The following is a 15,624-nucleotide window of genomic DNA, read 5'->3' as shown; positions in this document are numbered from 1 at the left end:
TGCAGGTTTTGACAGTGCCTGTATTATAGGATATCAGTAGATATCCTACAGTACAGTCAATTGTTCTGGTGTTTGTCCACTGAGGGAAGTGTGCTGTGCCTGTAACGACACATTTTGTGGCAAAAAAGAAGCACAAATGCTATAATAGTCTCATGCTATATGGCAAAAAGGGCTGTTTGGTGTGACTGCAGCAGAGATGTATGAGGACACATTCGCAGGATGGCAATTGTTTTTTTAAAGTGAAGGGTCCCTGAGACACATATTATTTGCTCAGCATGAGGACTACACAAAATAATTATTTCACAGTAACTCATTCCCACCCCAGCCAGTCATCATTACACAATGATTTCCTACGAGAACACTATTAGTGGGTTTGGTACTTATATGTTAGTTGGGCGCCCACTAAGCTATTTGCTTAGTTTTCCGTGTCCCCTCACGGGGATCGCTACGCTTCGGGCTCGCCACACTATATAAAATCAACACCATGCCGACATGGATAGTGGGGGTATGAGCGTACTAACTACAGTGGGCGCCCAATTAACAGAAGTACCATGGGTTTTTATTCTGTGTCCATATGTTGCATTTACCCTGAAAGTCAGAGCATCAGTTTATAGTCATTTCATTTTAATTATTGAGAGCGATAATAATTTAGTAGTGTATAGATATAAGCAAGTCCACAACATACTCGCTGATCTCTGAGAACCCCTGAAAACAGGCATGCTGAGGAGGCCAGCAGAGTGGAGGCAGACTATACAAGCAACTTATTATACTATCCATAAGCAAATTAATATATGTATGGAAATCATAGCTCTTTCCTAAGCGATCTATCTAGATCACTTAGAAATGAAGCACAAATCGGTCCATGCGTACAGGCCATAACGATACACAGTCCCACGTGTCGCCATCACAGCTGATATTTAGTGCATACACTACATACCTAGTCAAAGCGCCAGGGCTAGATCCCTTAGCACACAATTGTCCTGTGTGTATGCCCCCTGATATTATCTAGGTTGAGCATTATGAAAATAAGAAACATGTAATGTTTGGGACTGTGGCTCATGCTGTGTGATGTATGGATCTGCAGTTATACCGCTGATTGTATCGAACATACAGTTTGCCCTAAATGCTGGACAAACCACTTATCACTGTGTACCGGAGACAAGGCTTATAGCACGGTTATCAATCTGTCATCTTTTATTGCAGATTAGACATTGAAAGCGAACAACCAACATTGTTAACAACTATTTTTAAAGGAAAACTTTCACTGTTGTCCCCAAAGATCATAACATTTATTGATTTAACTATTAACGCTTCTAGAACCTGTATTTAAAAAAAAAAAAAAAAGCCTTCTGGCTTCATTTCTTGAGATTTTACGTGTAATAATTGTACTTTCAGGTTAGCTTTAAACAAAACCATGAAACAGATGGGCTGCATCTAGAACATATGACACAGCTGTTCTAAAGGTCTTGATTCAGGTTTGTTAGCATAGCAAAATCCCACAACTGGGCAAAACCATGTGCACTGCAGGTGGGGTAGATGTAACATGTGCAGAGAAAGTTAGATTTAGATGGGGTGTGTTCAAACTGAAATCTTTATTGCAGTGTAAAAATAAAGCAGCCAGTATTTACCCGGCACAGAGACAAACTAAAAACACACAAATTAAATATGTCTGCAATGGATTCAGTACGAAATCCCGGCGGTCGAAATACCAATGCCGGAATCCAGACCGCCGAAATGCCGACAAGGGGGGGCCGTGGATCGCCCCCCCTTGTTGGCTCGCTGCCCTCGGCACACTATTTTATTCTCCCTCTAGAGAAAGAGGGAGAAAGTGCCGGCATTGCAGCGGTCGGGATTCCGGCATCGGTATTTCGACTCCATCCGTTTGCAAGTTACATCTGCCCCACCTGCAGTGCAACATAGCTTTGCTCAGTTGTGTGCTTAATTTGCTTTGCTAATAAAGGTGAAATAGGCACTAGTCAGTCAGTTACATCAATTTGTTGCAACTGTGAGTGCAATAGAAATATTTACCATACACTAATTTACATAGCATACTTAACAGAACATCAGAGCTAAATATGCACTAATATGTCTGTTCTAGCTCACTTATAAAACAATATTATGGGGAGTGAAGTCTATCAGCAATATGTTCCAATTGTTACAGGTGGGAGATACCAATTGAAATTGCATGGAGCTCCATGTAACTGGAGAGGTGCCCAACAGTTGCTGGTGTATGGGTGTCAGCAACTGTTTAAAGAAGGAGCTGCACGGATACTTACAGCCATATCGAATACAGAAGTGGCTGTAACAAAAGTCACCCACTGCAACTACATCCAGTTCTGAATCACATTTTTTTTTTTTCCTCTCTTTTTTTTCATATGGGGTAAAATGTAATAGCCTGTGAGAAGCAGGTGCTACGGAACTTCGTGCGAAGCTGCCCGGATTTTTAAAGCAGCACTAGTTTTCATGGCAAAACCAACCCTGTTTGCCATGCAAATGATTGCTGCTTTAAAATTCTGGCCAGACTCGCACAGAGTTCAGCACCACCAGCTGCTCGCAGGCTATTTAGATCTACCCAAAGTCTGGTTATATGATGAATGTGTATTTTAATTTAAATGACACAGAAACATATATGCACATTTCCGTTGGAATAATATAGGCAGTTGTGTGCTACTGTACAGCATTACGGGAACCTCCCAGAGAGCAGTCCGAGGTGGTCATAATACGAATCTGCAAGAGCAGCCTGAGGCGGTTATAATTGGAACCGCCCAGAGAGCAGCCCGAGGTGGTCATAATACGAATCTGCAAGAGCAGCCTGAGGCAGTTATAATTGGAACCTCCCAGAGAGCAGCCCGAGGCGGTCAATGTTGCGATGTAAAACACTGTGAACAATCCCCATGTATTTGGCCGGGTCTCCCTCTCGAGCGAAATCTCTGCTAAATGTCCCCTTTTCTGCCCGAAATACAAATCTCTGGGGGAAAGGACCATTTTCTCTAACAAATTCCCAGACACTCAGGAGAAGCAAGCGGACCTCATATGGTGCAAGGAGGGAGAGCATCTCATGCATGTTTGTGAGTGCTGGTGGAAGCAGCTGTCCCTCGCCCATGCAGGACACTAACTCACAAGAAGCCATCAGATGCCATGTTGAATCTACAGAGGACATTTCACGGGATGCCTCCCAGTGTGCCAACAGTGTAGCAAGAAGACCTCTGAGCAGCACCGAACAATAGCAGAGGGCAGGACGACCCTGTGCCACAAGATGGAGGAGTTGGAAAAGTAAAGGATTTTTACGGAAGCAGCTATAGATGAGTAAGTCTCTTTGTACTGTGGTGCGCGCATGCTCTTCAGGAGGCCACGCCAACTCACTGTTGGTCACATCAGGGCACGCACATTCAGTTATGGTTACTGCCAGTGTCTTGGCTGCCTCAGGGTCTAATGTAGCCAGCTGTCCATCACCATCATCTTTTCTGGCACAGCAGCAGCAGCATAATAGAGAAAGCAGGCTTTGAGTGTTTTCTGCACATTCTTCCTGCCCGCTCTGTGTGCTTTTCTCTTCTGGTTTTAGCCCTGATCCAATTACTCCTGCATGGAAAACAGACCACACACTTCCTGAAAAGTCTACAGTAGAGCCAAGATGGCTGTTATTCTCCAGAAGCGAAGCCGCCACTCCATCTAATTTTTCAGACACAGCAACGGAGCTTTGCCCTCCAAATAGTCCTGCATTTCCTTGATGCAGAGCCCCTTCCACTAGCTGGTGCAGCACTGCTTTCCTACCAGCAGAAGATACTTTGCAGAGCTGCACGAGTAGCCAGGAGGCATTGCTTATCCCCGAACTGCTGCGTATGTGCATTGACCGAAACAGTAGGTAAGAGGATGAGCGGATAAGGAGGTGGAGCTGGGCTGGGGGTAAAGACGGTGGCAAGGGACAGCAGCACAGAAGTAGACAGGCAGCCTCGCTCACTCCACGGTTGCTGTGTAGTAGCAGATGACCAAAATCGGATAAGTGTTCAGATAGCGCCGCCCCTACTTCCCTCCCCATCCCCCCTTCTTCACTCTGAACCACTAGTGCTAGATTTTGGAGAAGCTGAAGTGCTCGCTGGTCTGTAAGGGAGCCTGCATGAATCTGAGCTACACATCGGGCTACAGCTGCTTGAGCTAAACCTTGCATAGAGGATGAGAGGACAGCATGAAGTTGGACTGCTAGGCCAAGCTCCTCAGAACTCTTAGCCAGGGTGAGTAAAAGGCACAGTGCTTCTGGGGCACATGAGGGGCTGCTATATATACATAACAGGCCCAGTAGTTGATGAAGCCATAGGTGGCGTTTCCTTTCTAAACGCAGCATTTCGGCGCACAGCTCTTTCAGATTTCCTCTCATGGCATCCAAGAAAGGCACAGCTCGCGGTTGGGCATCAGAAGGTCCTCTCACCCCTGTCCGTCCGTACACTTGTTTCTGAAAACTGAGTAGCATAAGCCTCACAATGCGGTCACAGGCTTCCCTCACAGTGTCATGCACTGCTAGGCCTGGTGTGGTTATGACAGAAGCAGGCATCGCTGTATCCAGAAGAAATCGCAGGAGCCGTGGGGCGCCTGTGGAAGTCTGGCATGCCAGATGCACGCACAAGTTCAGCATGTTCTCCAGTTCTTCTCTAGGAAGCGTAGAACAGTGCTGCTGCAGTTGGGCTAATGTGGAGGGCTTCAAAGAATCCACCAAGTCTTGGCAAACAGTCCCCAACAAGGATGGAGATAGAGCAGCAAGTTGCAAGAGATAAGGCAGTGTCGCCCTCTGCTGCTTGCTCCCAGGCCGCAAGCTTTCATGAAACATCCTAAGGATCTCCTGACGAATGCTGTTTCCGTGCCGTGAGCTTAAATGCCCTAGAATGCCCACTACCGAGCCTAACTTTGGCACTCGCTTCTCAGGCGTCTCGGCAGGTGAGCTGTGTGCACAGAAATCCTTCAGGCCACAAGACAACACTCTGCTAATTATGGTGCTTGGAAAAGAATTCCCAATGTGAGCGACCACCCAGTCAAAGTGTGGAGAGTGTTGTACTGACGTATCTAGCAAAGCATCCACACAGGCATCTGGGCAGCTGTCAATCATAGTAGACAGACAATGTGTATAGATGTCCATAAGAACGCGTGTAGCACCACAGGACATCCATAGTTGCAACAGTTCATTAAGGCTTGCAGAGTGTGGCATTCCCTGTCTGTTTGCATGTTTGCTGCTCAACTGCCCCATAAGCTCAATAGACCAGCTAGAGATGAGAGGTGCCCAAGCAGTAGGGTTCAGCCTAATAAACTCCTCTAGCACCTTCTGCACTTCCTGTGTCACTTCATCCAGGCCAGGAGTGGATGGGGGTGGCGGTCCCCGGTGTTGAGAGGATGAGGACTGTGGGAGGGAATCTTGAGAGCCTCTTTCACTTAAGAAAGAAGAGACGCTGTCATGAAAAACAGAGCGCAGGTGTTCCAGTACAGCATGGCGTGCAGGAGGAAGGCAGCGCAATAGTAACAAGGAACAGCGAGCATGATCGCGAGGGCTTAATTTCTGTCCGTGCTGGGGATCTGAGCCGCTTAAGAATGACTTGATCTGAAGGGAGAGCTCCTGTGGGCTGTGATAGGAAAAACAGGGAACCAAGAAAGTGGTTATTAACTGGAGTAGTCTTAAATCATGGTAACATTTGTATACAGTACAGGTCGGGTCTCCCTTATCCGTGTATTCCAAAAACGGAAATATTCCGAAAACCGTGGTTTTTCAGAATATTTGGAGTTCTCCCCACCCCTTTTTTTCATACTTACCTCGTCCCCCATGTCCACGGCAGCCTCCGGGATCCTCTTCAGCGGCATCTCCGGTCCCATGGGTGCATTGCGCGAGTGCACTGGTGATGTCACCGGCGCAAAACACCCCTGGTACTGTAGATGCCACTGAAGGGGACCCTGAAGGCCGCCGGGGGACACTGTGGATTTTGGGGGACCATTGGGGCACCCCCAGGGGACCAGGTAAGTATGGAAAAAAATATATATTCCAAAATCGAAAAAATACCCTTATCCAAAATGTTTGTGGTCCCGAGCACTTCAGATAAGGGATACTCAACCTGTAGTTTAATATAATCCTGATTCAACAAAAGTGCGTGATACCAATGTAGCTATTTATAAATCAGCAAATAAACAGGTTACTTGGCTTTAGATATATATGATTGAAAAAAAGCCATTCACCACATAGGTTGGTATCCAATTAGCTGCAGTAATTTTCTGTAGCTAATGGTTTGGCACAGGGCTATTCAATTACGAGGCACTTATCAGGGATAACGCTTTGGGTTATCTCAGTTACCCGAAGCATAATCTGCGATAAGCAGCTGTCTGTGCCGCGAAAACACATGGGATGGAGAACTGGATCTCATTTGTTATCAGTCATGCGCCTTTTCTTATTTTATTAAACAGTTTAAAATTGAATAGCGTGATAATGACCATCGGTCAAATTTTGCACTATAAGGGCATTTATATTGGTCAAGGGTCGTCCCTAATAGGATACTGCCCATAACTGCATAACAAACAAATATTGGTACTTATGTAGTATCTGGGCTGCCGATTTCTAAATCGGGTCGAATCGGGCACATCGCATCGCATGCGACCATCGATGCGATGCGATGACCCGATTTTTCCATAGGAATCAATGTTAAAATGGACTGAGTCCATTTTAACATGGAATTCAATGGGAAAAAGGGGTCCTTTTCATACCCCTACTATCCAAGTGGGCATGGAGTTGGATATAAACCTGTGGCGAGCGTAGCGAGCCACCGAGCCCGAAGCGTGGCGAGCGTAGCGAGCCCCGCGAGGGGACACAGAATACCGGCCCCTCGCGGGGCTCGCCTCGCTACGCTCGCCACAGGTTTATATCCAACTTCATGCCCACTTGGATAGTAGGGGTATGAAAAGGACCCCTTTTTCCCATTGAATTCCATGTTAAAATGGACTCAGTCCATTTTAACATTGATTCCTATGGAAAAATCGGGTCATCGCATCCGATGGTCGCATGCGATGCGATGCGATATCGCATCGCATCGCATCTGATTGTATGCCTTAACTTAAGGCATACAATCAAAAAATCGGCAGCCCAGATACTACATAAGTACCCAAATATTAAATGGAAGAAATTAGCAAAATTTTCTTAATAAATTTTTTGGGGGGGAAATTATGCACTTTAAGAGACATTGACATCTTAGCAGATATTGAAAAAGAAGTAGAAAAACCTTTACGCTAAGAAGGGAACATTTATTAAATCATTGGATACAATTACACTATATCATGGAAAGGTTTCAAAAATACCACATGGTATTTACACAGACAACTAGCCAGTAATAAAGACTGATTATAAAAGATGGGATGCGGTCAATTTGCCGGCGGTCGGGATCCCGGCGTTCAGAATCCCGAAACTTTCTCCCTCCGTGGGTGTCCACGACACCCATAGAGGGAGAATAAAATAGCGTGCCGAGCGTAGCGAGGCACCGGGCCCGCTGCTGGGCGAGCGCAGCGAGCCCGCAAGGGGGGGCGATCCACGTCCCCCCCATGTCGGGATTTCGGCGGTCGGGATTCCAGTGTCGGGATTCCGACCGCCGGGATTACGTATCGGATCCTAAAAGACTACTAGATAGATAATCAGGTAGGATTGTTATATCTCAGATTTTAAATATGATCATCTGTGTATGTGTGTGTATGCATTCGCATATACCCCAAAATTTAGACACCATGGACCTAATCTTTAATTCTTTGAATATTTAATTCTTGTTCAATTTCTGTATTTGATTTGTATTTAACTTTTTGACAGCTACTAGCTATAAACGAAGAAAATCACACAATAGCTGGGTATATGAATATATTTTACACAGGTTTAATATGAAATCCTTCTTTTATTTATTTTATACCCTAAATCAGGCATTCCCAACCACGGTCCTCAAGGCACACCAACAGTGCAGGTTTTAGTGATATCCAGGCTTCAGCACAGATGGATTAATCAGAATCCCTCAGATACTAAATAAGTCACCTGTGCTCAAGCCTGGATATCTACAAAACCTGCACTGTTGGTGTGACTTGAGGACCGTGGTTGGGAATGCTTGCCCTAAATGGAAGATTTACTATGTCTAGTATGAGCTCCCATGTATATTTCTTTGGAAAATCTAATAAAATTAAAAAAAAAAAAACTGGCTAATAATATGTAAATTGTAATTAGTGGATAATCTTATCTGAAACAGAAAACTCCATCAGAGGTGGAAAGGTGCAAGTACAGTAAACCTAGTCCCAACAAACTACATACCTGGGACTAGCGTTCATGCCTCTGCTCATTAAGGGGGTCATTCAGGTTCATTTGCAAAAACAAACTCCTTCTTTAATGGAAAAACCATGTTGCACTGCAGGTGGGGCAGATGTAACATGTGCAGAGAGAGTTACATTTGGGTAGGGTGTGTTCAAACTGAAATCTAAATGACAGTGTAAACAAAAAGCAGACATTATTTACTCTACACAGAAACAAAATAACTCAAATAACCCAAATGTAACTCTCTGCACATGTTACATCAGCCCCACCTGCAGTGCACATGGTTTTGTCCATTAAAGAAGGAGTTTGCTTTTGCAAACCAACCTGAATCACCCCTAACTCTGGTCAACTATGCTTTCTACACCAAAATCACGCTGCCAGCAATCAGGTTTAAGAGTGATCAGTGGTAGTGGGTACCTGGGACTTGCCAGGTATGCCATATAATGCAACAAATCTACTTTTTAGTTTTGGGTAAAATGATCCTGAGTAACTACAATCCACAATTTGAGATTTAAAGTTAGGCCCTGTGTTTGGCAACTAGATAAAGTTTTACCTTTAATCACACTAAGGCAGGGCTGGGCAACACCGGCCCTCCAGATGTTAATGAACTACACATCCCAGGATGCTTTGCATTAGTTTTGCTATGTGGCCATACTGAAACTGATGCAAGGCATGCTGGGATGTGTAGTTCATCAACATCTGGAGGGCCGGTGTTGCCCAGCCCTGCACTAAGGGATCAACTCAATTAGGAAAGATAAAAAAATGCATTTTGTGACAGAAAGTTGAATGAGGAAGTGTACTGTTGCCAGTGCTCCAATGGCGTCACCCCAGCATTCCTTTCCCCACCACCACCTATTTGAATGGACTCCTAAATAAAATATTTTGAGTACTTTACTATAACCCCTGCAGTAGTAAATATGATCCCTAGAATTATAATATAGAAAGTACAATACCTGAGCTGGGGACTGACCCCCGGTGGCTGGGAAGAAATCATGAGGACAGGTTTCACAAAGAAACTGGGTCATATAGAAGCATCACCTGAGGTAACAAAAAAAGAATACACAATAAAATTGTTCATTCGACTACACGGTGAATATATTCCAAGGACAGTCTGATATCTTATACCCCGTTCACATCGCACTTTTAAAACGGTGTATTGCCGTTTTTTTTTCCATTTTAAAACGTTTAAGGCTGCAATGTGAAAGTGCCAGAGTTGATTTACCGGTTAAAATTAACCGGTATTTCAACACGGTTAAAAAGCAGAGTCCTACACGTTTTAAAGCCGTTTTTTTGGCAGTTTGAACAGCTCTATTTCAATGGCTTGGGGGTTAAACGGGTTGAATGTTTGAATGGTATTAAATGATTTTTAAAACGGTTTTCACCTGCAATGTGAAAGGTCTCAAGGCTCAGACCCGTTTTAAAGTCCCATTTAAGAATACCGTGTCATTACCCATTTCTGCAATGTGAAAGCAGTATAAGGCTGGTTTCACACACTCCGGCTGCTGCCGGACGGTCAAATCCCGCACGGCCAGGGAGCCGTGCCGCACACATTAGTTGTGAATGGACACTATTGTGTCCATTCACACGGGACGGCCACGGCCCGGCCGCACGGTTGCAGCTGGATCCCACCACTGGAAGGGACGGCTGCCGGGCTGTGGCCATCCCCTCCATGATAAACTACTGTTTGCGGCACGGCTCCCTGGCCGTGCGGGATTTCACCATCCGGCAGGAGCCAGAGTGTGTGAAACCAACCTACGAGTCGCAGAATGAGAGCCGCTGTATATAAATACAAGTGTCCTACCAGACTGGTAATACACTCTACTACAGATATTATATATTGGGGACACAGCACACTGATGGGAATAATCCCAATACTCTTCATATGAATGAGAGTGGGCAATATACACCGAATAAAGCTGCACCAAGATCTTTGGATTACGGTATATTCTGGAACTTGTAGTTCCACAACAAATAATAGTCAAGTTACACTAACCTACCGCATTTTTTCCACATAAAAACACTATTAAGTCCATTTGTCGATATTTAAATATGCAATTCGATCTGAGTGCATTATTATTGCCCAAAATTGCATTGCAATATGAGATTCTTAAGGTGCCCATACATGGTATAATTATGGTATGCAATTTTGACTAGACATCTAGTACAAAAAGTATGTATGTGCAGCATTGTGATGTGCGAGAGAGTACGCATCGCACCTGTTAAATTGTACCATGTATGGGCACCTGTACAGAGGGATGTTTGATGGAGCATTCACAGGTACAAGCCAGTTACTGCACGTTCTCTCAGTGCTGACCAGATGACCGCACATGCATGGCGGTTATTGCCGGGGAAGTTCCCAAGAAAATCCTCTGGCAGCTTAATCTGCTTTGAGTAGCCCACAGGCCTAAGTGGGCAAAAGATTTTGTAATAGCTGAATTTCCTGGCGATCCACATGTTTTTGCCAAACTGCCGGCAAAATGGCTCATGTTTTTTGTGTCATTTTACGCCAATGACTTTTCGCTCAAAAAATAAGTGGAAAGGCAGTAGCGAAAAATGCCTTAAATAGCAGAGAAAACTTCTGCAATTGAATAGTTGGGGGGTCTGATTTTTCCTGCTTATGTGTAAAGTGAACTAATTGAATACCCCCAAAATTCCATAAATATAACATTTTGCTCAAATGCATTAACTTGAACTGTATATTAAACAGCTTTAATGCATTTAATGCATCATGGGTCTTCAAACTGCGGCACTCCAGATGTTGTGAAACTACAAATCCCAGCATGCCTTGCCACAGTTTTGCTATAAGGGAGTGTTAAAACGGTGGCAAGGCATGCTGGGATTTGTAGTTTCACAACATCTGGAGGGCCACAGTTTGTAGACCCATGCTTTAAGTCTTCTATACAATGACCATCCCTAATGAGGGGGACCACCCCTGACATGCTTCAATGTGGTCAGAAAAGGCTGCAGTGCATAGATGTGTGCCAATATTTCCGACTGTCAGAAATATCAGGATACATTGAATAACCCCCTAAATGTTGCCATTTTCACCTCCCAGGAAAGAACCCTGTCTTTCAAGATGCCAATGATCCCAACACTTTTGTATGGTACACACCAGGACGATCTGAGTTCAATTCATCGACAATGAACTCAGTTGACCGTTTGGATGAAAAAAAGGGCAGAATCGTACCTGTTTTCAGTACGATTCCTGATCACATGGGCGCCCACGCCAGTCGTAGGGGCGGATTGAGATTTTACCTGCTGCAGTAAGGATTTGTCAATCTTCCTTTGACTGGGTGCAGATCGTGCATTCCAATCCATCGTGCTATTTCAAAAGGAAATAGTTTCAACATTGTCGCATGATCGTCCTGGTGTGTACCCAGCAGTAGTCTACGCAATAGGTGTGGATGTAAATTACTACAGTGTATAGGCATACCGTCAATAGGTTGACAATAAGCATTTAAGTTTTATGTTTCAATGTCGAAAATGAACCACCAATTAGTGTAATGCGTTCACTCGCCATGCTTCGGGTATGGTGCCTTGCTGCTGTTAAAACAGAAATGAAAGCATCAATAATTCTATGCTTTTATTACACTTTGTTTTCTTAAATACTGTTATTATTGCTGCAGATGGCATTAGCTTGTTGCACAAGGTACTAGTCACGGCGGATGAGGCCTACCCTTTGCGATAAGCAGGTGTTTGTCAGAAGCAGCAACCATTTTGTCAATTATGACTGGCATAAAAACATTATAAAATAACTGAAGATTCAGAACAGTGCTGGAAAAGTGATATCTTATAGAAAATTGTTTTTGGTTTTATAAGTTTAAGAATGCAATGTTGACATTATAGTGGAGCAAGGAAAGCCAGCTAGTCTCTACAAGATGAGAAAACATTTGATAAGGCCACGCATGCGTAGACCCCAAGGCCACTGAATCTTTCCCTAGTAACAAGTAAGGTGGGTGTTGGGTGAATGATGACATCATGATTGAAAGCAAAGCTTGCCAATAAGACTCAATGCTTCCGAGTAATTAATTAATGTGACTAAGGTTTAAACATCAGGAGTTAGAGCAGGAAGGGGCAGGCAGTTGAGGAAGAATAGGCAAGCACAGGGGCTAGAGGTAGCTATGAAGGAGGTTTAATGGCTGATCACGGTCCTTGATAGGTTTCCATTTTGATTTGATTTAGAATTATTGTTTAAGTATTAGCTAATCAATTTCATGTTTCTTGTGTTAGTCTGCATTTGCAATACCTGTAATAAAGCTATTTTTTTCAAGTAAAGCTTTGTCATACATTTTTTATAAGTTTGTGTTAGTGTGCAATTATTTCAGCGTTTGCCGTTATATTTAAGGGTTAATGAGTACTTATATATAAGTATGCGTTATCACTGCCATCTGCAAACTTTACTATTGCCAATCATAAAAGGTGTGTGTGTGTGTGTGGGGGGGGGGGGGTTATACTGAGCTAAATAAAAGGTGTGCAGTGAATTTCAATTAATACATTTAATATACAGCACATTATAAAAAATAAAGACAAAATATGGTAATTAAAAAGGTGTGCAATGGCCCTGAGTATAGTCAACCTTGACTCACGGTGGATGGTATTGTAAGTGTCTGTTCCAATAGTGTCCCTCTTTATTCTCTCCGTCCTCCTCTCCCTGGCAGCCACACCGGATAGGACACCCCCCAGCCTGTCAGGTTCCATTTTTTGCACATTGTGTTGCACAGTGTACAGGACAATGATGCCGCAGAGCACTCAAGACATACCTCCCAACATGACCCTCTCCAGGAGGGACAAAATGCTGTGATCCTGGACTTTCCTCTTAATTTATAATTGCCATCACCTGTTTAGAACAGGTTAATTGATCAGAAAGCTGTCTCCGCACAGGTGATGGCAGTCATAAATGAAGAGGATAGTCCAGGAACAGAGCATTCTGTCCCTCCTGGAGAGGGTCATGTTGGGAGGTATGTCAATACCCTGCTTATTTGTGCTGCTTGCTTGTAGGGAATGGAATGAATAGGAAAGCTAGCACTGACATTTTTGTATGTGGTTACTGCTACAGTCACAAACCATCAGTAACTCCTACTAGTATCACCATCAGCAGCCACTGGTATACTGGGGACTATGTAAAAACCGGACCGAACTACACTCCGGACCGCCGGACAGGACATCAAAATCTGCAGTCCGGAGCTTGTAGGGTCCGGTCCGGGGGGTGTCCTGTCCGGGGGGTGTCTTGTCCGGGGGGGTCCCTGTGATAGCTATCACCAGGGACATGGGGGAGGGGAGATTACAGCCTCCCCGTGTGGTCCGGACCGTCCGGCTTTTGCTACATGCCCGGACCATACAGGGAGGCTTTATTCTCCCCCTCCTCCACTACCTAGTGACAGGTGTGACAGGCAGCCCCCCGGACAGGACACCCCCCGGACCGGACTACAAGCTCCAAAATGCAGAGTTTGATGTCCGGTCCGGGGGTTTTGTCCTGGTCCGGTTTTCACCCATACCCCTGGTACTGCAATGATACATGGCTTAATATGGCTAGTGATGTTTGTGCTACTGTATATGCCCAAAGCATTTGCTGATCTTATACACAGCTCCCCACAGTATGTCATCGCTAAGAAAAAAGCCAAAACTAGGATAAAGCGGTCCCCATGGGGCAATGTACCCTACAGTACAGGTGTTGCCAAGTAAAGGAGCATGTACAGGGCTCTATGTCGCCGCAGAGACAGTTGCTTAGTACTGTAGAGTATCCACATTCCCTGAGCAAAGCACAGAGCCCTGCCCACCCGATGGCCATGCTGAATGTAAGATATATATATCTACCTATACACCGGACCCTCTCTCTCACCTCCTCCTACTCGCTTGCACCGCCATCTTGGATCCGCTCTGACCTACGACCCTGCCTAAGCTACACCACTGGCTGACAGCTGCAGCGCTAGCAAATGAGGAAGAGAGAGAAACCCGAGACTGTGATTGGCTCAGAAGCTGAGGGGCCGGAAATCTTCGGATGAGCCGTGACGTCAGGAAGGCATGTGCTCAGCCTCAGCTGCATTTTGTATTGTGAGACACCAGTCCAGCAGTCAGTGTGTGCGTGTATAGGGTGTAAAATACACAGAGCAGAGTGCTGGTTATCGATGGACATCGTAATCGAAAAACACAAACCATCAATGTTTTCTTTTTACAATATGTTTAATGATGTTACAATGATACAGACCCCAGTTTCATTCCCAACCAGCCATGCTGCAGATCTTTGAGCATGCTCAAAAAGAGCTTATTTGCACATACATAAATCATGATTTATTTTTTTGTATAAAATTATTTTGATGCAATGGTCAGTTACCTTCATATCAAAAGATTTGATGGCATTGGCAAAGACCCAGCCATCATTTGATGGTGGGCATCTGACGTGGAGAAGTTTCCCATGGCAACCACTCAGCTGCACTTTATAATTTTAGAGTATGCAAATTATAAATGTTACTTCAATGATGATTGGTTGTCAATGGCAACGTCTCCACTGGCACATTTCTTCACTCTTATCACTGCTTCATACATTTACCCCTATGTATTGGGGACGGACACCGGAAGCCCACAATCAAATGATGGCACCACCGGATCAAAAGAATTCAATAGAAAAAAAAAAATCTGATTGGCCCATGTGGAAACATCTTCAGTGTGGCCACACATGTAGAGAAGTACTGCACCGTGGCTGATTAACGGGTGTGACCGTTGTAAGTAACACCATCAAAATGTTTACCATTCAATGGTGACAAACATTGGAATGCCGTACTGCACTGTTCTCCTCTCGGGTGCCGGACGGCTCCCCGACAGTCGGGATTCCGACAGTCAAAAGAATGTGGTTTGTACTGGCGCTGGTTGTTTAAGACAAAGAAACAATATAGGACGGTATATAATTAATTGTTTGTTTACTGATGAATTATAAAAATAGATAACATATAATCAATACATACATATACAGATACAAATTAATTCACATTTAGTATTTACTTTAAAAAAAGACTATTGGTGAATGGGCTCAGTCTTATCCACCAATGGGTGATATAAATTTGATTAAAAAGTCATATAGCAGTCGGAATCCCGACTGCTCCCTCGTGGGGGTCCACGACCCCCATAGAGGGAGAATAAAATAGGTGGCGAGCCCAGCTAGCCACCGTGCCCGCAGCGTGGCGAGCGCAGCGAGCCCGCAAGGGGCTTCATTGCGCTCCCCACGCTGTGCAGTCGGGATTCCGACGTCTGACTAATGACTGTCGGAATCCCGACTGTCGGGCTACTATACCACACCCCTCCTCTCTCCCTCTGCAGGGTCACTATTC

The 15,624-nt window shown here is 44.6% G+C and overlaps 1 protein-coding gene across 4 annotated transcripts; it reads right to left on the bottom strand.

Moving 5' to 3' along the window:
* Positions 1-1,176: 1,176 nt before the first annotated feature.
* On the bottom strand, positions 1,177-14,275 carry INTS5 (integrator complex subunit 5). Of its 4 annotated transcripts, XM_083165409.1 has the most exons (4): positions 14,142-14,234; positions 11,736-11,845; positions 9,256-9,340; positions 1,177-5,603 (listed from the first exon to the last, which is right to left on the bottom strand). In XM_083165409.1, exons 3-4 carry the CDS (start codon positions 9,294-9,296, stop codon positions 2,822-2,824), a joined length of 2,823 nt encoding a protein of 940 aa, XP_083021535.1. In that variant the 5' UTR covers positions 9,297-9,340; positions 11,736-11,845; positions 14,142-14,234; the 3' UTR covers positions 1,177-2,821. The 4 variants fall into 4 exon arrangements, with proteins under 4 accessions (XP_083021535.1, XP_083021534.1, XP_083021536.1 ...); XM_083165408.1 differs by lacking the exon at positions 11,736-11,845 and having other exon boundaries at positions 14,142-14,275; XM_083165410.1 differs by lacking the exon at positions 11,736-11,845 and having other exon boundaries at positions 14,117-14,209.
* Between the last annotated feature and the right edge of the window lie 1,349 nt (positions 14,276-15,624).

The sequence above is a fragment of the Crinia signifera genome, chromosome 11 (assembly GCF_055691185.1).
Source record: "Crinia signifera chromosome 11, ASM5569118v1, whole genome shotgun sequence".
In the NCBI taxonomy this organism is placed as follows: domain Eukaryota; kingdom Metazoa; phylum Chordata; class Amphibia; order Anura; family Myobatrachidae; genus Crinia; species Crinia signifera.
Note: the sequence above shows the minus strand (reverse complement) of the source record. Positions and strands in the feature narration are given on the sequence as shown.

Coding starts and splice junctions, on each gene's coding strand:
- INTS5 (XM_083165408.1), bottom strand. CDS start 9,296: ATGATTTCTTCCCAGCCACCGGGGGTCAGTCCCCAGCTCAG. Junction 5,604..9,255: donor GGGGTCAGTCCCCAGCTCAG/GTATTGTACTTT, acceptor TTCCTATCACAG/CCCACAGGAGCTCTCCCTTC.